We start from the raw sequence: 25,015 nt of genomic DNA, 5'->3' as shown, positions 1-25,015 counted from the left end.
AGTACAATGGCAATCTCCAGGGTCATCTACTGTGTCCTAGCCCTGGTACCCTGGAAGCACTTGGCCTGCGGCGATTCTGGTGAAATCCAATGGGCTGCACTGCCAGTGGTGGAAAACCACAGCGCATGCGCAGCACATAGTGCTTGAGAAGGTGCCCACTACCCTCTCCTTTTGATCTTTCCTTTGGAGTGTACTTCCCCTTCCAAAAAAAGAAAAAGTCTCCCCACCACAGCCTCCTCATCTGTATCAGTGGCTTTGATGGCATTGAGGTCAACAGCTGGGTGCTGGTGGCTCACGCCTGGGGGGTGGGGGCGGGGAGAGGGGCTGAGATCTCAGGATCTCGATTCAAAGCCAGCCTGGACTGAAAAGTCTGACTTTTCTCTCCAACTAACCGCCAAAAACAAAACAAAAACAGAAGTTGAGCTGTGGCTCTGGGGTAGAGTGCCCAGCCTTGAGTGGAAAAGCTCAGGGACAGTGCCCAGGCCCTGAGTAAGCCCTAGAACTTGCACATGCATGTGTACACACACAGACACACAAGATGAGTGAAGGGATTGCTGTCCTATGCTGTCTAACTTTGGGTAACTTTGTGTAAGTGGTCCATCATGAAGTAGTCCTCCACTACCTCTCCCTCCCTCCTTCCCTCCCTTTCTCCTTCCATCCCTCTCTCCCTCCCTTCTGCTTGCAAATTGACTGAGGCATAATTAGGAAATAAACATTTCATAAAGTATGTAGTGTGGTTTTGATTTATGAGTACATTGTGAAATGATTACCACATCAACCCAATTAACCTACACATCACCTCATCTAGTTACCTTTTTATTTGTGGTAGGAATATTTACGATCTACTTTCTTAGCAAATTACAAGCACAGTATTATTAACTACAGTCCTCATGCAATAGCCTTTCAAATTAAAGTACCTCCCTATCTAACTGTAGATTTGCTTCTATTTGATGGTGTATGGCTGAGATCTGAAGAGGTAGTAGGTGTTGCAGGAAGAAGGACCAACATGTACAAAGGTACTGGCATGAAGTGTCAAGGAACTAAAGATTGGGATGCTAAGTGAAATAAGTCCAAGGTCAGGCACCCTGTTTGCTCGAGTCTTTCTGCTCACCTGTCCTCAGGTGTTCATGTTCCCTCATAGCAGCAAAACGGCTATAGCAGATCCATTAACTCTGTCAAACTCTCCTCTACAAGGGAAGAACAGCTTCAGGAATAATACACCAGGCTACTTCCTGTCATCATTCAGTGGCCAGAAGTACATACATGCCTTTGTTTAGACCAGTAAGAAAGGCTTACTGACAGGATTTAGACCAATCATAAGCCTGGGGACGGGAAGTAAATATAATCAAAGTACATTTTCTGCAGGTAAGGAAATGTCACAAGGAAACCCTTTACTGTGTTCATTTCCATATACGCCATCTTGTCTCAAGGAGGCAAGAGTCATCTGACGCCTCAATGGGATGGGAGCTCTCTGACCAGGAAGAGGGAGTTACGGGTAAACAGCCAGCGGTGGCCACACAGTGCTGATATCCGCTTTCTGTGTCCCTGATGATGTAAGAGGAAACTGATGGGCTGGAATTCACTAATCTTCTCTAAACTACGAAGCCCTCTGCAACTGTTCCTTACAGTGTCAAAAGGCAGAGGTGAGTGTGGCAGTACATGCCTAGGAGCCCAGCACACAGGAGGCTGAGACAAGAGGCTTGTGGCTTTGTTGTTGTGGTTGGTCTTGGGGCTTGAAATCAGGTCATGGGTGCTGTCCCTGAGCTCCTTTTGCTCAAGGCTAGTGCTCTACCACTTGAGCCACAGTGCTACTTCTGATTTTCTGCTGGTTAATTGGGGAGAGATAGGAGCCTCATGGACTTCCCTGCTCGGGCTGGTTTTGAACTGCCATCCCCAGATCTCAGCCTCCTGAATAGCAAGTATTACAGGCATGAGCCAGTGGGGCCCAAAGAGGGTTGGTGTTTTAAGGCCAGCCTGGGCTTCATAGTAAGACCCTGTCTCAAAATACCAACAAAACAAACATCCAGAAAGCCTTGCTACTATTACTGTTCTTATAGATATTGTCCCAGGGGCAAAAGCAAAAAACAGAGCTGGTTACCCTGCCCAGAAGCCCAGCCAAAGAGCCAGGAGTTGTTAGTTCTACCAAGTGCTGAGAGGAAATGGTGGAAGTGCTCAGCCACATCCAGGCCCTTAGGAAAGAAGGGGATGGTGGATCCAAGGAGCTTGGGTTCACCCATGTGCTGCCATCTTTCCCCAGTAGAAACTTGACCTGGGTCCTGTCTAGCTTTCGGAGTTCATACCCTACAAGAAGAAGCTGGGAAATGGTGGTCCAAGGCTGAAGCTGTGCTCCAGAGTTGCCACACAGGCCTGCGAGTATTTTATAAACATCAGGAAACACACATGAAGATCTATTAAGCTTTTGTGTCTTCATAGCAGTATAAGGGCCTGGACAAGTTTCATGATGAACAGCAGTTTTTTAAACAAAGTCCAGAAGAAAATCACAACCTTGCAGGTCCTATTTTCTTTTCCACTAAGGTCTACTTTGGGGGAACACCCCAATGAGCAAGAACTTCCTGACCTGGAACCCTGATATCCTTTTCTAGGAAATGGGGAAACTGGCCTGAGTGTGGGGTGCTCTGGCTGGAGGCTGGTGAATTCCTGCTAGGATGGCCACCAAACTATGGCTTCTTCAATCTTCTCTGGTCTTGAAATTCCACAAGACACCACACCCCAGTTCCCTTCAAATAACAACATCCTGGGGCTGGGAATATGGCCTAGTGGTAGAATGCTTGCCTAGTATACATGAAGCCCTGGGTTCGATTTCTCAGCACCACATATATAGAAAAAGCCAGAAGTGGTGCTGTGGTTCAAGTGGTAGAGTGCTAGCCTTGAGCAAAAAGAAGCTGGTCATGCCTTGAGTTCAAGCCCCAGGACTGGCAAACAACCCCCCAAAACCCAGAAAGCGACATCCCATTCATTTAGGCTAACGTGCTAGTTATCTTCTGCTGCATAAGAAATCACCCAGAACACCAGAGGCTTAAAACAAAGATTCACAGTTTTTCTGGCTGTGGCAGGCTGGTGGATGGTCCTGTTTGCCCAGTAAGCATGGTTGGCACCCTGTTGACTCCATTCACATGGGTTTCTTAGTGGCATTTTTCTGTCCTCTACTAGTCAGAATGAGGCACAGGGTTGGCCCTGACTCCCAGATTCCACAGGCCAGGGTTTCGCTGGACCAAGACCTAGCCCAGCTTCTGGCAGACAGCAGTCCTCCAAAGGATGCTGTGGGGCAGTCAGGTGGAAGGCTGAGGCCTCTCTCTGGATCCCATGAGCTTCTCTGAGCTGTGTCCTCATGTGTAAGATGGGGGAAGGGGCCAGTTTATGGGCAGTACTCTGCTCCATTCTGAGACAGCCAGTACCATGATGCATCTTGCAGGCAGCTGGGGGCCTGGAGAGCATAGGACGAGCTTTCCCACGAGACCCCATGATTCAGTGCATGCGTGTACACACACAATGTCTTGCTCAGGCTTTTATTAAATCACACAGTTCAGCCGTCTGGCCATACCAACTTCATTAGATGCCAGGAGCAGGAGAGGGGCACTTGTCCCAGGTTTTTATTCTAAGAACCAAAACTTCTAAGATTACCCCTACAAGATGTGAGGTAAAAATGGCCAACAGGAGGGACGGGAGACACCCCAAGACCAAAAGGGTGTGAGAGGGGGTGCTATGGTCTGAATACTTGTGGCTCCTCAACATTTATGTTAGGAGATCTTGCCCACAAGGAAGTGGAGCCTTTTGAAGGTGATTAGATGTGGGGGGTCGGGGGGACCCTCAGCACTAGAATTAGTGTGTGCTTCCATCAAGGAGGGATACAGAGCAGGCCAGATGCCTTGACCTTGAACTTGCAGCCTCAGGAACTTGGAGAAATCAACTTCAGTTGCTTCTCAGCCACCCAGGGTGTGGGAGGGCCAAGCAGGGGACAGGCAGGCCCCCTGGGCGCAGCCTCAGGGGAGAAAGTATGTGTTGATCCCTTTCTTCCGGGAGGTGGCTCAGGACTAAAGATGTGGAGGGGCAAGTGCACCTGAAGTGGAGGTTCTGAGCCCAGCCCCCCAATCGCATCTGCCCACTCGAGCTTTGGGGGGAGACAACTGGGAGAAGTGAAAAGCAGCAACAAGGCTGTTACCTGAGCCGGGGAGCTGTGCCAGGAGCTGGGAAAGGGCAGGCAGTGTCACCCCTCCTCACCCTCCAAGGGGCAAAGGAGCCAGGCAGGAAAATCTAGGACTGAGAGCTGCTCAATGACCCCACTTACCCTATAAAACATGAGTGGTCCTCCATGTGGGGGACTAAAGCTACAGATACAGGGTGCAGAAGGTGAGCCTTTTTTCATAGTCCACCCTATCCCAGCCTCCTTTGGCCAGGGGGTGGTGGTGGTGGTGGTGCCAGGGGTGAGCATGGCTCTAGCTGACCCTATGGCCCTTCCCCAGGCCAGCTGATCTTGATGCTGGTCCCCTTCCTCCCTCAACCTGCCCAGCCTGTCCTCCAAGGGCTACCTGCTTTTTACAGGACCCTAGAGACATTGGGGTTTCCCAGTTCCCTTCTGGTGGTTGCAGTGGAGTCACCCCAACTCCTCTGAGTATCAAGAAGACTGCCCCTCAAGGATGCATGCTGTCCCATCCTAGGAGATGACATGGAGGTAGGCTGGCCTAGGAGGGGTAGGGGGGACACTATTACCCTGGGGCAGTCCAGACGTGGGACAGGACAGACAGGTCTGCCAGTCTGGTATTAGGTATCAGGTCTGTACTCTGGTCATGCCCCCTATCAACACGGGTCCATAGCTCCCACCCGAGTTCATTCCTAAGGTCCCCAAAAGAGTTCATACTCCCATGGCATTTTTCTCACCCTCTTTGGGGCTGGGGTCCTCTTGAGTCTTCTTCATCTCCCAGCCCCTGACCCAGGTGTAGGCGGAGGAGCCGCCCAGCACCATCAGATTGCTCGTCCACCACAAGAAGCTCTTGGTTTCTTCATAGTAGAGTACAGCCAGGACTGTCTGGGCGCAAGCCTTGGCCGTGCCCGACACATTGTGGGTCAGGGGGCTGGTGAACTTGATCTGCAGCCCTGTGACGTAGCCGATGGCAAAGCCAAACAAGCCACTCAGTGTCATCATGCCCCAGAAGTGGGCGCTGCCCAGCTGGGCGAAGTCTCGGAGGGCCCAGAGCTCCCCAAGGAGCAGCAGCAGGGGCAGGAAGAGCACGCAGGCATTGACGTTGTTATAGAAGGTCAGGCGCCAGATGCTGCCATCCACAGCCGGCAGCACCTTCTTGGTGTAGATGGCGTTGAGTGAGACGCAGAGGCTGGCTAGCACGCCAAAGATGGTGCCGGTCAGAGACAGGGTGCCCTCGGCTCCCTCCTGGTCCACACCTAGCCAGAAGCCTCCTGCAGCAGAAGAGGTGGGGGAAGAAGGAGAAGGAGGGAAAGGATGGGAGGGAGAGGCAAACATTTAGTGTTGTGCAAGTCCTGGGGCTTGAACTTAGGGCCTGGGTGCTGCCCTTGAGCTTCTCTGCTCAAGGCTGGTGCTCTGCCACTTGAGCCACAGCAGCTCTACTTCTGGATTTTTTGGTGCTTAATTGGAGATAAGAGTCTCACAGACTTTCTCACCAGGGCTGGCTTTGAGCCACGATCCTCACATCCCAGCCTCCTGAATAGCTAGGATTACAGGTGTGAGCCACCGGCACCTGGCTCAAAGGGTCAAATTTTGACACAATAGTAGACAGGTTGCGCAGGCCACAAACTCTCTAACCACATCCCAGGTCTCCGTGGCCCCCTGCTCCCTGAGGGACACAGGGGCTGGGGAAATGGCCCTAAGTGGAACCTCCATCCTCTACCCCCAGCCTCTATTCTAGCCAAGGGAAGTGTGTGTGTGTGTGTGTGTGTGTGTGTGTGTGTGTGTGTGTGTTGCTAGCTTCTTTCATTACAGCTGTAATCAGTGTAATGAAGGCTGTGCCTGCCTGGGGCCCTGGGCAGTAAGTGTGTTCTACTGGATGTGTACTGCTGCATGGTGATGGTGCCATTGGCTAACCTTGGCTTTTCCTCCCTAGACGTCATCCTGGAACATTCAGCTAGAATGGCTTCTGGCCTGGGAAGTGGCTTGCGCCCTGGGGTGGTCTAAGACACTGCTCTTGGGTCGCCTCCTGCTGGGCATCTCTGTTGTTCCCCATGGTACACTGGCAAGTCTCCACTCCCTGGGTCCCCTACACTGGTGTCCAGTGCCTGTGTCAGCCCTGTATCTCTCCTGTGATGGCCACCGTCGTCTCATATCCCCCCTGTTTCTCATCAGAAAACCCTCCTCCTTTCCAGAATGTTCTACCGTGCCCTCAACACAGCCCTCCTCTATATCCCAGTGTAACCGTCATTGCTACCTTACACTATTGCCATGGAGGGCAGGGGTCGAGCCCCCTCTTTCCAGACCTGTAACCCCAAAGCCTGGCACAGAGCCGGGCAAGAGCTGAGCCACTTTGCTATTTAGCATGTGAACGAAGGTTGTGATGGAGGTGAGTGTAAGTATTTATAAGAGCTAAGAATCAGGCACAGTGGCACACACCTGTAATTTTAGCTGCTATGGGTGGCTGAGTCGGGATGATGACTTGAACCCAGGAGTTCAGGGCTGGCCCGAGCAATTCAGCAAGACCCTGGGAGTCATGACACCTGTTGCACGGTCAACACCTGACACACAGAGGGTCTGCCTCTGCCTCTGCCTCTGCCTGGGAAGAGCCTCCACTCAGCAGGTACCCACAGACCTGCTGTGGGTGGGGTAGGGCGCTGCACTACACCCTCACCTGCTTAAGCAGAGACCCCTCCTACCCCCACTCACCCGCTGGTTATCCTTTGAATGCAGAACCTCAGGATCAGACCTCAAGGATTCAGTCCCTTCCAGTCCCTTGCCCTCCCTCCACACAGGACGAAGGAAGTGCAGAGATGGGCCAGGTCTGGGGGCTGTGGAAACCCTGCCTCCAGGCTCTGCCCAGCAGGCCACCATGGCTGGCGAGGGCACTGTCCCCTGGAACAATCGTCTCTTCAGCTTCTTGAGTTACTCTGGGGACCAACTTCACATTTGGCCATAAGGGAGGACACCCCATCACTGCCTGGCAGAGCTGAAGTGGGATCCTGGGGTATTTGTAAGGGCAGAGAGGACGTGAGGTGAGGGTCTCAGCTCCCTGTGTAGGGGGGAGGTGTAGGTATAGGTGTAGAGGGGTTCTGCAGGGAGGAGCTTCTTCCTCTCTCCACCCATCTTAGGCCTACAGCAAGCAGCCCTGATCCAGCAACTGGTCAGCCAGGGGAAATGTTGTCTAGGACAGATAGCGTGGATGGGCCCCACCCCCCTACAACCAGGACACCCAGCCTGGGACTGCAACACCAGCACAGTGTATATAGGCCAAATCAGACAAACTGCAGTACGGCTAAAACCTGAGGCTCTTTCTAGGAGGCAGAGCCCAGGAGGCTGCCCAAGAAGCAAGGTGCCAATCCAGAGGCTCCAAACCAGGTGAGCTGACCAATGGGATGTTTGCAGTGGTGGAAAAGTTCTGTAACAGCCCCTAGCCATGTGTGGCCACTAGGCAATGGAAATGTGGTCAGAAGAATAATTTAATTTAAATACACTCGTATCAGCCTAGCTCTAATAACCAATGTGCAAGAATGGAGTAGAATGATTAGAAGCACAGGCCTGGGAGTCTGGCCCATCTTGCTTTGCTTTCTAGCTTACCTACTTTCTAGCTGTGTGGCTCTAGACAACCAGTCGAATCTCTGTGAGCCTCCGCTGGTTTGTAAGGAGATGATCATTAAATGCTACCACCCAGAGGGCTTCTGGGTAGCGGAAGTTTAGCACAATTCCCCTCCCCCCAATTACTTTCTGATGATCAAATCTGGAAAGAAAGTTAAGGCCTGTCAATATGTGTGTTGAGGAGTGCCAGGGCTCATGCTACTCAGAAGACTGCAATATGGACGATTGTGGCTCGAGGCCAGCTGAGACACAAAAGTTCACTAGACCCCATCTCCAAAATAAGCAGCCATCAGCAGGGCTGCGGTGTGTGAGACTCAAGTGATACAGTTTAGCAAAGGGGTGCCCTGAGAGACTCTGAGTTCAAATCCCAGTACTGCCCCACAAATACAAAAACAAAAAACCCCACAACCCCAAATGTGGGAGTTGTCCTGATCAAGGTCAGAGGGTGATATCTTTATTGAAAGATATACTATGTTCCACACAGCAAGTCTGCATTCAGACCCCCAGCTCTGCGAATAATTATCTGTGTGATCCTGGACAAGTTGTTTCACCTCTCCGTGCCTTGTTTCCCTTCTGCAAATTTTGGCTACCCATCCCCTCTTGTTCTAAGGTTACTGAGTTACTGTGGGTGAAGTGCTCAGATCAGTGTCTGTGTTACTCTTGCTTTTGCCATTACTAAATATGTTTGCCGGGGCTGGGTCTCTAACTTGGCTGTCTCTGGGCCCTCAGGAGCTGGGACAGGTGAAGTTTAGAGAATGCTTGGTAGGGTCTTGTAAGTGTTCATCCCCAGTGTCCACCCTGTCCCCTGGGAGGCCCCAGGTGGCCACTTACCGATGATGACCCCACAGGTGAGCAGGGCGTAGAAGGAAGTGGCCTGCTTCAGAAGCAGGTAGGAGAGCAGCACGTTGAAGACGGTGGTGAGTGAGCGGCCCACGTTGTAGAAGGCCACGCCCACGTACTTGAGGCACAGGTTGTTGAAGGTGATCATGGCGATGAAGACCACCGACAGGGGCAGGACGCTGCGGGCCACCCTGAGGTCCAGGTGCAGGGTGGGGAAGTCCAGCGTCCCGGGGCAGCAGGCCGCCAGCGTGCTGAGGCCCTTGCACAGTAGCGTGGTCACCAGGCACTGGTAGAAGGTGACAAAGATCGGGGTGTCCAGCTGCAGGGAGGGGCTGTCCAGCAAGTACTTGTTGAGGAACACCATGGAGATAGACGTGAGCCAGTAGAGGGTCACCACGAGCGCGATCTGCAGAGCCCTCAGCAGGAAGGGCGTCTCCCCACTGCCCTCTGCCTGGTCCGCGGTGTCGGAGGCCCCAGTCAGCGCCATGTGCAGGATCCTGGACCGCTTCAGGGGGGCCCTGTTCATGTCAGCAGAAGGTCACCAGGTCACCAGAGCGCAGTCTCGGGGTGCAGGACAGCCAGCCTTGCCCCAGGTGTCACATGGGAGAGGGGCGATCCAAGGGGGGTCCCCCTTCCTCTGTGAGGAAGGTGTATAATTGGAGGGACAGCCTAAGGGGACCCCCTTCCTCTGGGATGGAGCTGGGTTAAGGGGGTCCTCCTTCCTCTAGGATGAAGCTGTTGTTTGGGGGGCAGCATAGGGGGGCCCCCTTCCTCTAGGATGGGGCTGTGGTTGGGGGGCAGCCCAAGGGGTCTCCCTTCCCCTGAGATGGAGCTGTGGTTTGGGGGAGTTCCAGGGTGCAGCTCCACCGCAACCCCCTCCCTATGGAGGGGTACGCGGGCCAGAGAGGTGACCAGGGCCAGCTAAGGTCGTGGCCAGGACGAAGCTGCGGGGGTGGAGGGTGGCAGGGAGGTGGGGGAGGGGAAGGGCGGGGGGTGTGCAGGCACAGGGTGGAGGAGGGGATCACAGGGAGCCGTAGGAGGGTACGCTGCGAGGCCACGGAAGGAGGGGGTGCTCGGGGCCACGCGGCCGTGTGGTCCAGGGCGCGGGCTCCGGCTGGACCCACGGAGCTCCGGACGTCCGCGGCTCCCCCCGGGGGCGGGGCCTGGCCTTACTTCCTGACACGCCCCGCCCTGCCTTAAAGGGCCCGCGCGCCAGCTCAGCTTTTAAAGCCACAGCCCACCGGGCTCGCTTGGCCTTGTCCGCTCGGGCTCTGGCTCTCTGGCTCTGGTGCACACGGATGGTGAGGGGGACCTTCGCCAGCCCGGGGAGGATTGCCTGGGTGTCAGGGCCTCGCCGTCCTCTCCCCTGCACTGGTCTCTGTCCAGGTCCGCGTTCCCGAGCTCCCAGAATCCGAGTGCGCTCTGGAGGGCCTGGGCACCGCCCTTCGCTCCCGGAGACCCCTCCCCCCCCCAGGTCCGCGACCATCCCCGAGCCCAGGGCCACGTCCAGACTTCATATTCCCAGATCCCGTTTTCCAAACCCGGTTTTCGCCGCCTCCAGAGCCCTCCTGGGAGCCTGGGACCCCGGGTCGCGCTCCTGGAGGCCGCGCTGCAGCTTCCAGACCGGAATCCGTCCCGACCACTGGATCCGAGGCCCGGAGACCCTACCCTGTCCCCTGAAAATACCGACCTTCCCTGCGCCTGATCGGTGTCTGCTCCGCAGGTGCCCGGTCCGCAGGCGCCCGGTCTGCAGGTGTCCGGCCCGCCGCGCCCGCTGCACCTGTGGTGCCGCGCCCTAGAGCCGCGCCCCCGGGGACTGCTTCCTGCTCGCGGGCCCCGGGGCCCCCGAGGCCCACCTGCCACGTCCGTCCCCGGGGCGGCCGGACACTTATCCCGCGGATGGTGGGAGAAGGCCCCTGACTCTTTCCAGGGACATGCCCGCCCGGCTCTAGCCCGCCTGGCACTTTGGGGTCCAGTTACCGCCGCTGCCACGACCCAGAGCCCCGCTGCATCCCGGCCCCCTGGCTCCGATCCGCGCTTGGAGAAGAACCGGCGGGGCACGGCCGGTACCAGAGGAGCCCCCCCCACCCCAACCATCCTCCCTAGGTGCCAGGCCTGGGGGCTCGGGCCCCAGCCGCGCGGGCTGACCCTTCTCGGGTCTCTGCTCCACCTCTGCCGCCCCTCCCACCTCACCTCTGCTGTCCCTGTTCTCTCCCTCGCGAAATTCAGCGCTGCCTTAGACCGCTCGGTTCTGGGTCTTCTTGCTGAAAACTCTAGCTTGTGTGGCTCAGTGGAGGAACTGGCCTATTTGTAATGCTTATCTTCAATGCCACTTAGTACCGTTTATGAAAAGACAAAGTGACAGCAGGTCTAGCGGTAGTTCTGACAGCTTTTGTTCAGGACGGGAGTTCTAGCCCAGCTTTGTAAGGGGAGAACAAGGAAACAGAACAACAGGAAGAGCCATCTTAACCGACAGCAAGAAAATGGAATCTGTGTGAGGATCCCTCTACTTCCTTAAACTTTCAGTTTGATTAGGGCATTTTGTTTTATGACTGTTTGGCCTGTGGTATGACTCTCCTTGGGCAAAGGAAGCAGGGGAGTTTATTTATATCTGATAGACTTCCTGTGCCTTGAAGAGATGGTCTCACTCTCGTTCACACTGGGTCCAGACTATGTTCAAAGGTAGTGGAGAGAAACCTCTCTAGAGGGGAGTTTAGCTCTCTCTCTCTCTCTCTCTCTCTCTCTCTCTCTCTCTCTCTCTCTCTCTGTGTATGTGTGTGTGTGTGTATGAGAGAGAGAGAGAGAGAGACAGACAGACAGACAGACAATACTGGGGCTTGAACTCAGGGCCTGAGCACCATTGCCTAGCTTTTTTTTTGTTCAAAGCTCATGCTCTATCACTTGAGCCACACCCCTATTTTTGGCTTTTTGCTGGTTAGTTGGAGATAAGAGTCTCATGGATTTTTTTTTTCTGCCCAAGCTAGCTTCCAACTGCCATGCTCAGATCTCAGACTCTTGAGTAGCTATGAGCCACCAGTGCATGGTTTAGAAATAATTACTTGATATGTTCATCACTTTGGTGAAAATCCTTTCCTGCTTTTCACCATTACTATTGTTTGCTTTCTTTGGAGTGAATGGTAGGACCTAGCACATTGGAACCCCAGAACTCCGTGATTCCAGGCCTACTACCTCAAATATAAACGACGAATAAATGGCACAAGATAAGCAAAACACTAAAGTTGGGTACAGGTCATGGGAGTTCATTGTAAGAGTTTCCTTACTTTGGTGTACATTTGAACATTTTCATAATTGAAAGAATCTATATGGGGTACCTGAATGCTCACATGCTGACTGCACAAACCATCTCTATGGGAGTGCTTTGGGGAGAAGCCCCTCTCCTGTTCCTGCCTCTGGGATGCTGGTACTCCCCTCTTCCTCCTCCAGGGCCAGGACTTCCTGCTTCCTCCTGACAGAGTGCACTCCCATCTGGAAGCTGCCATCTGCTCACCATAGGGAAAACAAAGACTGACAGGATCTGCTGGTCTCTCAATCCTCCTTGGAAAATCTTTATATTTGGAAGATTGTGAGATTATGGTTGTTAAGAGACATACTTGCCACTTCTCATCTCTTTTGCTTTAATCTTGATAGTCCATCAAAACAGAAACTTTCGGTGATGAACAGAGACGCCTTGGCTCAGAGAGGTCCTGGCTGATTATCTGAAAGACACATGAAGGAACTAAATTGTCTACTGCTGGGTGCTGGTGGTTCATATCTGTAATTGTAGCTACTCAGAAGGCTAAAATCTGGGAATTGCAGCTTGGGCAGAAAAGTCCATAAAGACTCATATCTCTAATTACTAAAAACTGGAAATGGAGCCATAGCTTGTGGTAGAGTACCAGTGATGAGCGGGGGAAAAAACTCAGGGACAGCACCTAGGCCCTGAATTCAAGCCCCAGTCCTGGTAATGGTACATATGCGCATGCACACACACACACCCTCCTCCCCCAAGTTATCTACTGATTGTGCTGTCCCCTTGGTCCTGAGGGAATAGAATAAACTTGGCAGAGCATCCTGGGAGAGTCAGCACTGGATGTACGGAGCAGCCTACCTCCTCTGCCAGCCACAGCACTAAGTATGTCTCCATCTCCAGCCTCTCCCCTTACACTGAACCTGAAGTTCTACCATTAGCATCACTCCTGTGGACTAAGATTGTAACAGGCCAGCTCAACAAGTTCCCCAGATTTAATCCTTCTTACTGCGTAAGATGGTGAGAGGGAGCAGGAAATGGGGTTCAGAGGTCCAAGGCTTTGGGAGCCCTGTACTTTGTACAAACTCCTTGCATTGGAATTCTTTAGAAATGTGGATTGCTTAAACTGTTCTGAGAGGGTGAGGTTAAGGGTGAAGTGTTTGCTAAGGGTAACTAAGCCAGCGTGTGGATTTGGTGAGAGGTAGAACAAAAGGTCCTCAGTGTGACTGGAGAAGCAGGAAGCAGAAGTGGGGGCCTTCATGGGTGTAACCTCGACTGGGAGAACTAATGATGTTAGCTGGCGAGCATTTTTGCCATCTGCACGAACAGCTCCAAGGTAGAGTGGATCTGACTCGGCCGGGCCCTGGAGCTCCTGGGGCCAGGCAGACGTTGGCGGTCACACCTGACTCTACCCTGTGTGACAGACACTGCCAGTTGCCTACCCAGATCCTTTCTCCTACTCATCCCAAAGCAGCAGATTGTTGCAAGTGCCTCGGTTGTCCAGCTGGAGCCTCTCCTGTGCACAGATGAGCCACAGAGTCGAGAGCATGTTGGAGGAAGGTTGTGTGTCTCAGCTTCCTCCTCACTGTGACAAGGATGTACTTTGGTTCTCAGTTTCATCATTTTAGGTTTTCTCATGGTGGGGGCAGTAAAAGCCACCATATCACAGCAGCCAGGAAGCAGAGAGAAAGAAAGCCGGGGCTACAGCATACCCCTGCTTCCTTCCATGCGAACCCCTTCCTGTTGGGTGGTGTCATGGACACTCAGAGCAGAGCTTCTCCTTTAATTTAATACTGTCTGGAAATGCCCTCACAGATACATCCAGAGATGTGCTTTACCAATCACAAAAATGTGCCTTCCTTCCTTCCAAAAATTACATTTAAGGGCTGGGGATATGGCCTAGTGGCAAGAGTGCTTGCCTCCTATACATGAGGCCCTGGGTTCAATTCCCCAGCACCACATATACAGAAAATGGCCAGAAGTGGCGCTGTGGCTCAAGTGGCAGAGTGCTAGCCTTGAGCAAAAAGAAGCCAGGGACAGTGCTCAGGCCCTGAGTCCAAGCCCCAGGACTGGCCAAAAAAACAAAACAACAACAACAAAAATTACATTTAAGCAGTTATACAGGAAGGTTTCAGTTCAACACAGTTTGTGAGTACAGTTCATCTTGATCAATGGCCATGGGTAATACTTGGAAAGTTTTTCTGCAGAGTTTTCATCGCTGCTTCTCATTTTTCTGCCTCTAATGCTGAAAGGAGATCCAGCTATCTTGGGACCACGAGACAAAAGATGTTATGAGGAAAAGTGAAGAGCAGAAAGTGTGTGTTGGGGGGGAATCTGGAGTCCTCTGAGTTTGGCTAAGCTGCCAGCTGAGTGCTGGGTTACCTAGGAGATGAACCACTATATGGTGTCCTGCCTATCATCCTTCCTTTCTTCCTTCCTTCCTTCCTTCCTTCCTTCCTTCCTTCCTTCCTTCCTTCCTTCCTTCCTTCCTTCCTTTCTCCCTCCTTCCCTCCCTCCCTTCCTTTTCTTGCTTAAAAATTTTTTCATATATGTATTGTTATTGTAAAGGTGATGTACAGAGGGGTTATGGTGATATAGGTCAGGTAATGAGTGCATTTCTTTTTGGACAGTGTCACCTCTTCCCTCATATTCTCCTGGGTTTTGCCTTCATGATCCCCCTCCCCCACAAGTCTATAGTTCATTTCCAACATAGTGTCTAGTCAGTATCACTGCTGAGTTAATTTACCCTTTGTCCCACTATTTCTGTGCTTCCCCTTTCCCTCCCCAAGAGTATGTTTCTTTTTGAATAGTGTCACCTCATTTTTTGCTCTCTCACATTATACACTTTTTATTATTAATTTATTGTTATTATAGAGGTGATATACACAGGGATTACAATTCACATTTCCTTTGGTACAGTGTCTTCTTTCCCCCATTTTCTCCAAGTCCCTCCCTCCTGTCTCCACCCACGAGTTGAATAGTTCACTTTCTTCCATGTCGGGTGAACTCCACTGCTGCACTTTTCCACCATTTTTCCTCCCCAACCCTTCTGAAGATTTACATTTGAACACACATACATATGCACAATGGGATTTTACAAAGCCATTAGAAAGTATAAAATAATGTCATTTGTAGGGAAATGGATGGAACTAGAACAAATCATGTTAAGTGAGGTAAGCCAAGCTCAGAGAGACTAACGGTACATGTTCTCTCTGATATGCAGAAATTAGATCTAAAATACACTGGGAAATGATACATCATACAGGATTCTAGATACACACAATGAGACCAAAAGAGGTTACTCTTAGGGGAAGAACACAAAGACATAATGCTTAAGTGCCTCTTCATATTTATATAAAATAATATACATATTGAAATGAACTCCGAGATGTGGAAAAAAGAGACTTGACTTTTCTTTTCTTTCCTTCCTTTCTTCTTTTCTTTCTTTCTTTCTTTCTTTCTTTCTTTCTTTCTTTCTTTCTTTCTTTCTTTCTTTCTTTCTTTCTTTCTTTCTTTCTCTCTTTCTTTCTTTCTTCATTCCTTTATTTGCCAGTCCTGGGGCTTGGACTCAGGGCCTGAGCACCGTCCCTGGCTTCCTTTTTGCTCAAAGCTAGCACTCTACCACTTGAGCCACAGTGCCACGTCTGGCCTTTTCTGTTTATGTGGTGCTGAGGAATCAAACCCAGGGCTTCATGCGTGCAAGGCGAGCACTCTACACAAAGCCATATTCCCAGCCCTCTTTCTCTTTTCTTTAGTTTTTAGTTTCAGATGATTCTGTCTTCATTACCCTTTCTTCTTCCCTCCCTCCCTCCCTCCCTCCCTCTTTTCCCAGTCCCCACTGAATCAGTGTTCTCCTGGAAAATTCAGCATTGGGATTGTATGGGTGCTGAGGCTGGGCCAGCAATGTAGGGCATTCATTTATTGGGGAATGAACAGAAGGTGGATGGAGAATTTCAGATCCAGGACCCACTTTCCAGACAAGATTCAGGAGACCCAAGGTTAGGATGGACAACTCCCAAAGCATGAGCTGCATGGCCAGGGACAAGGGTTTGTTGGCAAAACAGAATTACCAACATGGAGGAAGGAATTCTGGCAAGCTTGGGCAAACTGTACAGAATGAGCAGTGAGCCGGCTCCTCTTCAATAGCAACCATCAGGAGACACATCACCTTGAAGCGCTTGATCTGGCTCCTGTTAAGCGGCTAAGCTTGGGTGATGCTGGCCTTACTGGGTATGTTGAATTCTAGAGTTATCAAAAGTGTTGGGGTTGGAGGTGTGACTCACTTAGTAGAGTACCAGCCAATGAGTGGAAGCATCAGGTATCCCTGATTTGCACCAGAAAAAGAGCAGAGTTATCACAAGTGTTACAATGCCAAACACCTGAAATATGCCCCTTACCAGTCTCTAAGCAGGAGTGGTTGGAGTGATGCCTCCTCCAGCTTAGCAGCTGGGCCAGGAAGAGCGGCCCTTATCAATCATGCTTAGCCAAAGGCACTGAAGTAACAATTGGGATTTGTAGGGAGGTTGAGTTCAGGCCAGGTGTTTAATTTGCAAGTCCAGCTGGATTTTAACTTGGGCAGTTTCCTCCTAAGGTCAAGTTAGTCCTGTTGTACGAGCTGAACCTTCTGGTGATTCTCCCTTTTCTCTGGATGCTATGACGTAGACCTCTCACCACTGAGGGTGGTCCTCAGTGTGGGGATGTGGGAGGTGGTAGCATCTTATTTCCTTTTCCTCTTTTCCTGACATACTGCTCTGGTTAGGAATTCTAGAACCATATTGAATAAGAGTGGGAGAATGGGCACCCTTGTCTCACTCCCGACTTCAGGACAAATTATTTTAATTTCTCCCTTCTTACAAGTTTAATGCTGGCTATCAGTTTAATATTTAATACTAGACGTAATTCCATTGTAATAAGGCCTTTATTAAGTTCAGGTACATCCCCAGTTTCTTCAGAGCTTTTAAAAAATAATCATAAAAGGATGTTGAACTTTGTCAAAGGCTTTTTTTGTGTGTATGTCAATTGAGATGATCATATGATTTTTGTTCTTGTTCTTGTTTATACAATATATTTACTGAATAACATATGTTGAACTATCCTTGTCTTCCTGGTAAGGATAATGTTGTTGAGAATTTTTGCATCAATTTTCATCAAATAGATTGGTCTATGATTCTTCTTCTTCTTCCCCCTCCCTCTCTTCTTCTTCCTCTTCCTCTTCTTCTTCCTCCTCTTCTTCCTCTTCTTCACCACTTCTGGCTTTTTCTATATATGTGGTGCTGAGGAATTGAACTCAGGGCTTCATGTATATGAGGCAAGCACTCTACCACTAGGCCACATTCCCAGCCCCTATAATTCTTCGTGTGTGTGTGGATGTGTGTGTGTTTGTGTGTGTGTGTGTGTGTGTGTGTGTATTGGTGTTAGTTCTTTTTCAAATGTGTGAATTCAGCAGTGAATCTGTCTGGTTCTGGTTTTTCTTTATTGGGAGACTACTACTTCAATTTCATTGCTTGTTATAGATCCATTTAAGTGTTTTTTAAAAAAATCTCTTGATTGGGCTGGGGATATGGCCTAGTGGCAAGAGTGCTTGCCTCGTATACATGAAGCCCTCGGTTCGATTCCCCAGTACCACATATACAGAAAATGGCCAGAAGTGGCGCTGTGGCTCAAGTGGCAGAGTGCTAGGCTTGAGCAAAAAGAAGCCAGGGACAGTGCTCAGGCCCTGAGTCCAAGGCCCAGGACTGGCAAAAAAAAAAAAAAAAATCTCTTGATTCAATTTTGGTGGATCAACTGTACTTAAAGATTTTTTTCCTAGGTTTTCCAGTTTGAGTATATGTTTTCAACCGATTTCCTCATGATACTTTGGATTTCTTAGGTATTTGTTGTGCTATTTTTAACATTTCATCTCCAACTTTTTTTTTTTTTTGTCCAGTCCTGGGGCTTGGACTCCGGGCCTGAGCACTGTCCCTGGCTTCTTCCCGCTCAAGGCTAGCACTCTGCCACTTGAGCCACAGCGCCGCTTCTGGCCTTTTTCTGTATATGTGGTGCTGGGGAATCGAACCTAGGGCCTCGTGTATCCGAGGCAGGCACTCTTGCCACTAGGCTATATCCCCAGCCCCCATCTCCAATTTTTTATTAACTTGAATCTACTCTTGCCTTCTTTTGGTCAATGAATTAAGGGTTGTCTTGCTTATGGGTTTTTTTTTTCCCCCAAAGCAACAGTTTTGTGTTTCATTGGGTTTCTCTATAGTTTTTCTTTTTTCAGTCTCCATTTTCATTTATTCTACACTAATCATTATTATTTCTTTCCATCTACTCATTTGGGCATTGGTTTGTTCCTTTTTTCCCCTCTAAAAGTTCAAGGCTATTTGAGAACTCAGGTTTCGATCTGACATCGATAGCTATGAATTTTCCTCTAAGCACTGCCTTTGCTGTATCCCAGAGCTTCTGGTAGGTTATGTTCTTATTTTCATTAGATTCCAAGAGCCTTTTATTTCTCCCTTTCTCATCATCATCATTCATAATATGTTGTTCAATCCATGTGTTTGAATATTTTCTGTAGAGTTCTAGTTTAATTCCATTACGATCTGAGCAAGGAGTGATTTCAATTTTCTTTCTTCCATTTGCCAAGACTTGCTTTATGGCCTAAAATACAACCTATTTTGGAGCAAGTAACATAGATTGCTAAGAGTAGTGATGTATTGTGCCTATGCTGGATTATGTGCTGGGAGGTGGAATTTGATCCAGCAGCTCAAACAAATTCTTCACAGATCCTGGGCTGGGCTCTTTTCCAAATATTGGCTTTGGCTCTTAGGCCCCACCTGGTGGCAAAATGGTTTCTACCATACTGGACCTTACACCAGTCTGGTTCAACTCTGGTAAAGGATAAAAGCCATTGTTGCTCAAAACTCTTGAGATTTTTACAGTGAAATGGGAAATGACTATCATTATCAAACTATTATAATTTCGATGTGTTTGAAAAAGCTAGAAGAAATTTTCAATTCTTTTAGTGCAGAGAAATATATATGTATGTATATATACATATATGTGTGAATAGATGTATGTATGCATATGTGTGTGTGTGAACATGTGCGTGTGTGTGTGCTATCTTTGAGCTTTTGTGCTCAAGGCTAGTGCTCTACCACTTTAGCCACAGCTCTGAGGTGCCAGACTTTGAAGTCAGGCCCCACCACGTGAACCCCATTTTAGAATCGAACTCTGAGCCAATCAGATTTGTACCTGTGTTCTAATCTTGCTTGCACAGCTGATAGTTGTAACCTTGTTCTTTGCCTTTATAAACCCTGTGTAATCACAGCTCCGGGCTCCCTCCTAACCTCCGCTGTGTCGGTGGGTAGGACGAGGCCCGAGTTGGCAGCTCGTTAAATAAAGCCTTGCTTTTGCATTTCGGAGTGTCTGAATCTCGGTGGTCTTCTTGGGGGTGGTCTTGCGACTTGGCACAACATTTGGGGGCTCGTCCGGGATAGCCCCAGAGACCCCGAGATCCCAGACTCCGAAGGTAAGAAAACAGCGCTGTTCATTTGTCTTGTCCTGTAATTTGTCTGTTTGTCTGTTTTGCTTTTGCTTATACTTGTAGGGCGCGAGTCAGTTTGGTTTTTGGCCGGAACTGACCAGGAGGGCCTCCTAAATGAGACTCAACCCGCCCACCTTGTACTCGGGTCAACTCCTTCTGCACCCTTGCAGGAGGTTGTGGGCCAACTCGGGTCCACTTCTTCTTGCAGGAGGTTGTGGGCCAACTCGGGTCCATTCCTTCTGCACCCTTGTAGGAGGTTGTGGGCCAGCTTGGGAGATCTCCAACTCGTAGCTTTTTTTAGGCCTGTGTGTTTTCCTCCTTTTGTATTAATTGTTTTGTTTTTGTAGCCTTTTGGAAGAAATTTGGAAGTAAAATTGTCCTAAATAATTATTGCAAAGTGAGAAAAGGAGAATTATGGCTACCAAAATGTTTAATTGCCGTTCCAGCTTCTTTGTAGGTTTTTTTGTAACAGTTTCCAGCAGGCCCACAGAGAAGCACAGGTGATTCCTACAAGTTTGTCAAGATCTAATACTGACCCTTAATAAGTTCCAGGTAAGAGAGCATGCTTAAAAACTACTGGGGCTGGGGATATAGCCTAGTGGCAAGAGTGCCTGCCTCGGATACATGAGGCCCTAGGTTCGATTCCCCAGCACCACATATACAGAAAACGGCCAGAAGCGGCGCTGTGGCTCAAGTGGCAGAGTGCTAGCCTTGAGCGGGAAGAAGCCAGGGACAGTGCTCAGGCCCTGAGTCCAAGGCCCAGGACTGGCAAAAAAAAAAACAAACAAAAAACTACTTCTGTGTGGACCACCTTGTTGCTTATAATTGGAGTTAAGTGGACCCTTATAAGACTCATTGATCTGAATCTGTGGTTCGAAGCCAGCCCGGGCAAAGAAAGGTCCCTGTGAGAGACTTGTCTCTAATCAGCCAGCAGAATACTGGGAACGGAGTGGTGTGGAGCTCAAAAGTGGTACGGTGCTAGTCTTGAGGTGGAGAGCTGAGGGACAGCACTCAGGCCCTGAGTCCAAGTCGAAAGTCACTCCTCCTGGGACAAAAGTGATGGAGCATCCAGAGGCAGTAAGCCACTGCTTGGATGGCAGAGATGGTGTCAGATCCTAGAGTCACTACTGTTGGCCTTTCAAAAGTTAAAGCCGGAAAGTCCTAGAAGAATAGTTCATAAGCATGCCTTTCCAATGCCCATGTCTGTCTACTGGGCAGGAATTTGCCAGTCATCTGTGATAGTGGTTAGTAAGGGTAAGTTTGTCAAATGAGAGGATAGATTAAAATCTCACCCCCCGCATTTACTCAAAGCCCTGACTGGCAGTAAGAATTTTAAGCTGATACATCTGTTTAGGAAAGAAAGCTTGTAGACCTGAGATTGTGTCCTTATTGAGATCTGTTAAAGGCCTGCAAAAGTATATTGTTAAAAATTGCAAGACCTGTCAGCTTGCCAATGCCCCCAATCAACAGATTACTAAAGGAGCTCGCCTCTGTGGGAATAGGCCAGGCGTGTATTGGGAAGTAGATTTCACAGAATATTTGCTAGTTTTTGTAGACACCTTTTCAGGATGGGTTGAAGCCTATCCAACAAAGCATGAGACTGCGAATGTAGTGGCTAAAAAGATCCTGGAAGAAATCCTACCCAGGTATGGCTTCCCATCCACCATTGGGTCAGACAATGGACAGGCTTTTGTCTCAAAAGTAAGTCAGGGAATAGCTACAGCACTGGGGACGGAAACCCCAGAGTGCAGGACAGGTAGAGAAAATGAATTGGACTTTAAAAGATATGATTCTGCTTCTGTCCCTACCCCCCATTTATTCAGACCGGGGGACTGAAATCCTAAGAACCACGGTGGAAGGAACCCTAGACGGCATCGCCACTTGGGTTCATTGCTTCCACGCCAGGCCAGCTGACCCCTTTGCCCTGGATGACAACTACCGTGGTGGAACATGGGAGGTCTCCAAGCACCCAACTCAGCCGCTTTGCCTTTGCCTCAAGAAAAGAAAGTTAGACTGAATATTGTTATAATTTTCTTTTTGCCTTCTTTCCTTACTACCCTGGCTAGTGTTAATGTTATTTTGGCAGCTCACTCCAAAGTGAGGTGAATCCTGCAGTCCCTTGGTAAAGTAGACTAAGGTTATAGGTTCCTGGCTAGGTAAGGTCAACGCCCCTGAGTCAGCCTGAAGAAATTACAGAAGATAGATGATCTTCACCCATCAGCCCCCCTTTAAAACCGAGGGACCAGAGTTATTTTCAGATACTACTTTTGGCCCTACTGGCCCATGCCTTACCTCTATATCATCCCCTAGACATGCAAGCCATTGAAATGGACAGAATGGAGCCATGATTGGCTCCCAAGGTACCAAAAAGAAAAAGGGGGAAATGAGGTGCCAGACTTTGAAGTCAGGCCCCACCACGTGAACCCCATTTTAGAATCGAACTCTGAGCCAATCAGATTTGTACCTGTGTTCTAATCTTGCTTGCACAGCTGATAGTTGTAACCTTGTTCTTTGCCTTTATAAACCCTGTGTAATCACAGCTCCGGGCTCCCTCCTAACCTCCGCTGTGTCGGTGGGTAGGACGAGGCCCGAGTTGGCAGCTCGTTAAATAAAGCCTTGCTTTTGCATTTCGGAGTGTCTGAATCTCGGTGGTCTTCTTGGGGGTGGTCTTGCGACTTGGCACAACACTCCACTTCTGGCTTTCTGGTGATAAATTGAAGATTAAGAGTCTCATAGACTCAGATCTCAGCTGCTTGAGTAGCTAGGATTACAGATGTGAGCCAGTGGTGTCCAGCAAGCAGATAGTTTTTATCATGATTTAAACTTTATACAAGGTATGCTTGTATTGAAACATCACATAACATCTCATGACTTTGAGACAAACACTTTACCACTAGGCCATATTCTCAGCCCCACCTCATGACTTTGTATAGCTCTTGTTCTTTATGCTTAGCAGTTAAAAATAAATTTATCTTGGTTTGATCCCTAGTAATGAAGTCAAAGTAAAAACAAATCAATCAATCATTAAGTCAGGCACAGAAATTATTTGAGAACTTGGAAATTAATTTGAAAATTTATGAACTCCTGAGGTTGGTTTACTTGGAGTGGGCTGGCTCAGTCACGTGACTGCCCATGGCCAATCATTATGGAGCTAATGTGGTAGCTCACGGCTTGTCTGAGCAGCGCGGTCCCAGGCCTGACCAGGTGGGCTCAGAGCCAGCAGAGAGGTTCTCCCAGTGAAGTTTAAGCATGTTGGAAGGAGGGAGGACCCCAGGTAACGTCACCTCTCCAAAACAGGACCTAGCCAGGTTTGACTCCTGGGAGTAGGCCCAGTCACACAGGGTCGGGTTCTGCAGGTAGGACTGCAGGAAGTATGGATCAGGATGTGTAAATGTCATGGTGCTGGTAGCAGGCTTCCAGCAGGCAGGTGCAGGGCACGGTTTATGTCTTTCTCCGGGTCCTGCTGTGAGCCTGACAGGTGGGATGGGGTGTTGGTAAGATGGGCTATTGGAGGTAGCTGGGAATTTGTCATGAGGTTAATTTCTGGAGGCTCTTTCTGCTTGCCAGCCCTCACTCGCCCATGCTGATAACCTTTTGCCCTGCAGTAGGCTTTGAATGGTATGGGGTAAACATAAGACCAAGGTAAACTGACAGATTAGATAAGTGAATGAGCAAATGTGTGAGAGAACAGAGTTAAATATACCACATTCTGGAGCCACAGAATCTAGATGAATTCTCTTATTTTGGTTTTTCCTTTTCCCTCCCCCTCATGGCATAACGTAGCAAGGAGCACTTTACCCCCTGAAGCCATGCACTGTGGCTCACTCCTGTAATCCCAGCTACTCAGGAGGCTGAGATGAGAAGGATAATGGTTGGAGGACAGCTCCAGGTAAACGTGGATGAAACCCTGCTTCAGCTAATCAAAGTGGGGTATGATGGCAGGCATTTGTCACCCCATCCATGTAGCAATTGTAAACAGGAGGCTCATAGTTCAAACCAACCCGAGCAAAAAAAAAAAATTATGAAAGCTGAAAAAAAAAAAAGGCTGGAGGTGTGGTTTCAGGGGTAGAATGCCTGCCTAGCAAGTGCTCCCACACCAAATGAAACAAAACTCCCTAAGTTTTATCCTCTAGAGTCAGACAGACCTAGGCTCACGTCCTAGATTTACCATTTTGCAAGCTGTGTTGCCATGACAGGTTTCTATGCCTCTCTGGGACATAAAACCTTTCCTGGAAAGAAGAAAATAAATAACATATGTTACTTAGAATACTGTTTACTTTTTTTCCCCTGTGTGTTTGTGCCTTTTTTGTTTTGTTTTACTGATCTCCGGGCTTGAACTCTGGGCCTGGGCACTGTCCCTGAGCTTCTTTTGCTCAAAGCAAGTGCTCTACCACTTGAGCCACAGCAGTACCACTTCTGGCTTTTTTTTTTTTTTTTTTGAGCTGAGTTTCATGGAGTTTCCTGCCTAGGCTAGCTTCAAATCACGATTCTCAGATCTCAGCCTCCTGAATAGCTATGATTACAGGTGTGAGCCATTGGTGCCTGGCTTTTTTTTGTGTGTGTGGCTTTCTGTTCTATACTCTCTCTCTGTGTGTGTGTGTGTGTGTGTGTGTGTGTGTGTGTGTGTGTGTGTGTGATTTTCTAACTGTTAAGGCTGACCTGAGAACCTGAGTAACTAAATATAAGTTTTAGTGTTAAAATTATAACATCTTCTAAACCCTGGTGATGACTCCATGCTAGAGGGCTGCACCCCCACCCATGAGACTAGTTTCTTATAGTGTGACATTTAAAAATGTAGGGAGCACTTGTTCCCCTCTGTACCTGGGTAGCAACCATGCTAATGGTCAGTATGGTAATAGACTATAGAAATAACCATAATAGTAGTAGAAATACCATGGTAACTGTCGGGTTGGTTTACTTATGATTGAGTACTGGATTGTTTTAGCCCGCTCAAGCTTGCTTAGTGGTAATGGGAAAGCATAGTAGCAATTGTTAAAATAAAGTTGGTACTAGGTTAGCCTGACAGCAATATTCTGCTTCTGTAAATGGCTTGCTTAACCCATTTGTGACTTGCTCTACCCGCTACACTAACCCCCTGCATCAGTGCTACGTGACCACCTGTTGTCAATTCCTGATATAGAGACCAATTCCAATATCAAAGCCAAAATAGATAACTGAAAGGGTAGATGGCCAATAGAAATAGGACAAGATTTGCTTGCTAAATGCCATCCAATCAAGTATCTGCCAAGTTGGAAATACCCTGCCCCTGTTGTAATCACAATAAAAACCCTGCTTATCTGAGGGTCGGGGCTCTCAATCCAGATCCATGTCGGTGATGGTTGGGAGTCCAGGCTCGAGCTTGCAATAAAGACTCTCATGTGTTTGCATCAGTATTGGCTCCTTGGTGGTCTTTGGGGACTAGAAATCTAGGCATAAGATAACCTCTTAGCCCTGAGTATTCTTTGTCAGTGTACCAACATTGTGTCATTTAGTGATTGCTGTGTAACAAAGCTGTTCATAATTCAGCTCCTGAGTCTGTGGGTGTATTGGGAAGTTCTACTGATCTACTGGGTGGGGCTTTCTCACAAGCTTGGTGGGTCAGCTGTTTGCAGGTTGGTGGACCTAAGCCTGC

General features: G+C 49.2%; 1 protein-coding gene across 6 annotated transcripts; it reads right to left on the bottom strand.

Annotated features, from left to right (window-relative positions):
- Positions 1-3,513: 3,513 nt before the first annotated feature.
- On the bottom strand, positions 3,514-11,194 carry Slc35c1 (solute carrier family 35 member C1). 6 transcript variants are annotated; one of them, XM_048359619.1, is made up of 4 exons: positions 10,308-10,366; positions 9,485-9,491; positions 8,603-9,129; positions 3,514-5,430 (listed from the first exon to the last, which is right to left on the bottom strand). In XM_048359619.1, the coding sequence occupies exons 3-4, from the start codon at positions 9,096-9,098 to the stop codon at positions 4,871-4,873; spliced, it is 1,056 nt and encodes a 351-aa protein (XP_048215576.1). In that variant the 5' UTR covers positions 9,099-9,129; positions 9,485-9,491; positions 10,308-10,366; the 3' UTR covers positions 3,514-4,870. The 6 variants fall into 6 exon arrangements, with proteins under 6 accessions (XP_048215576.1, XP_048215575.1, XP_048215574.1 ...); XM_048359618.1 differs by lacking the exons at positions 9,485-9,491; positions 10,308-10,366 and adding an exon at positions 10,800-11,194; XM_048359617.1 differs by lacking the exons at positions 9,485-9,491; positions 10,308-10,366 and adding an exon at positions 10,805-11,194.
- Positions 11,195-25,015: the final 13,821 nt, after the last annotated feature.

Source organism: Perognathus longimembris, chromosome 13 (assembly GCF_023159225.1).
Source record: "Perognathus longimembris pacificus isolate PPM17 chromosome 13, ASM2315922v1, whole genome shotgun sequence".
NCBI classification, from domain to species: Eukaryota; Metazoa; Chordata; class Mammalia; order Rodentia; family Heteromyidae; genus Perognathus; species Perognathus longimembris.
This window is presented reverse-complemented; position numbering and strand designations above follow the sequence as displayed.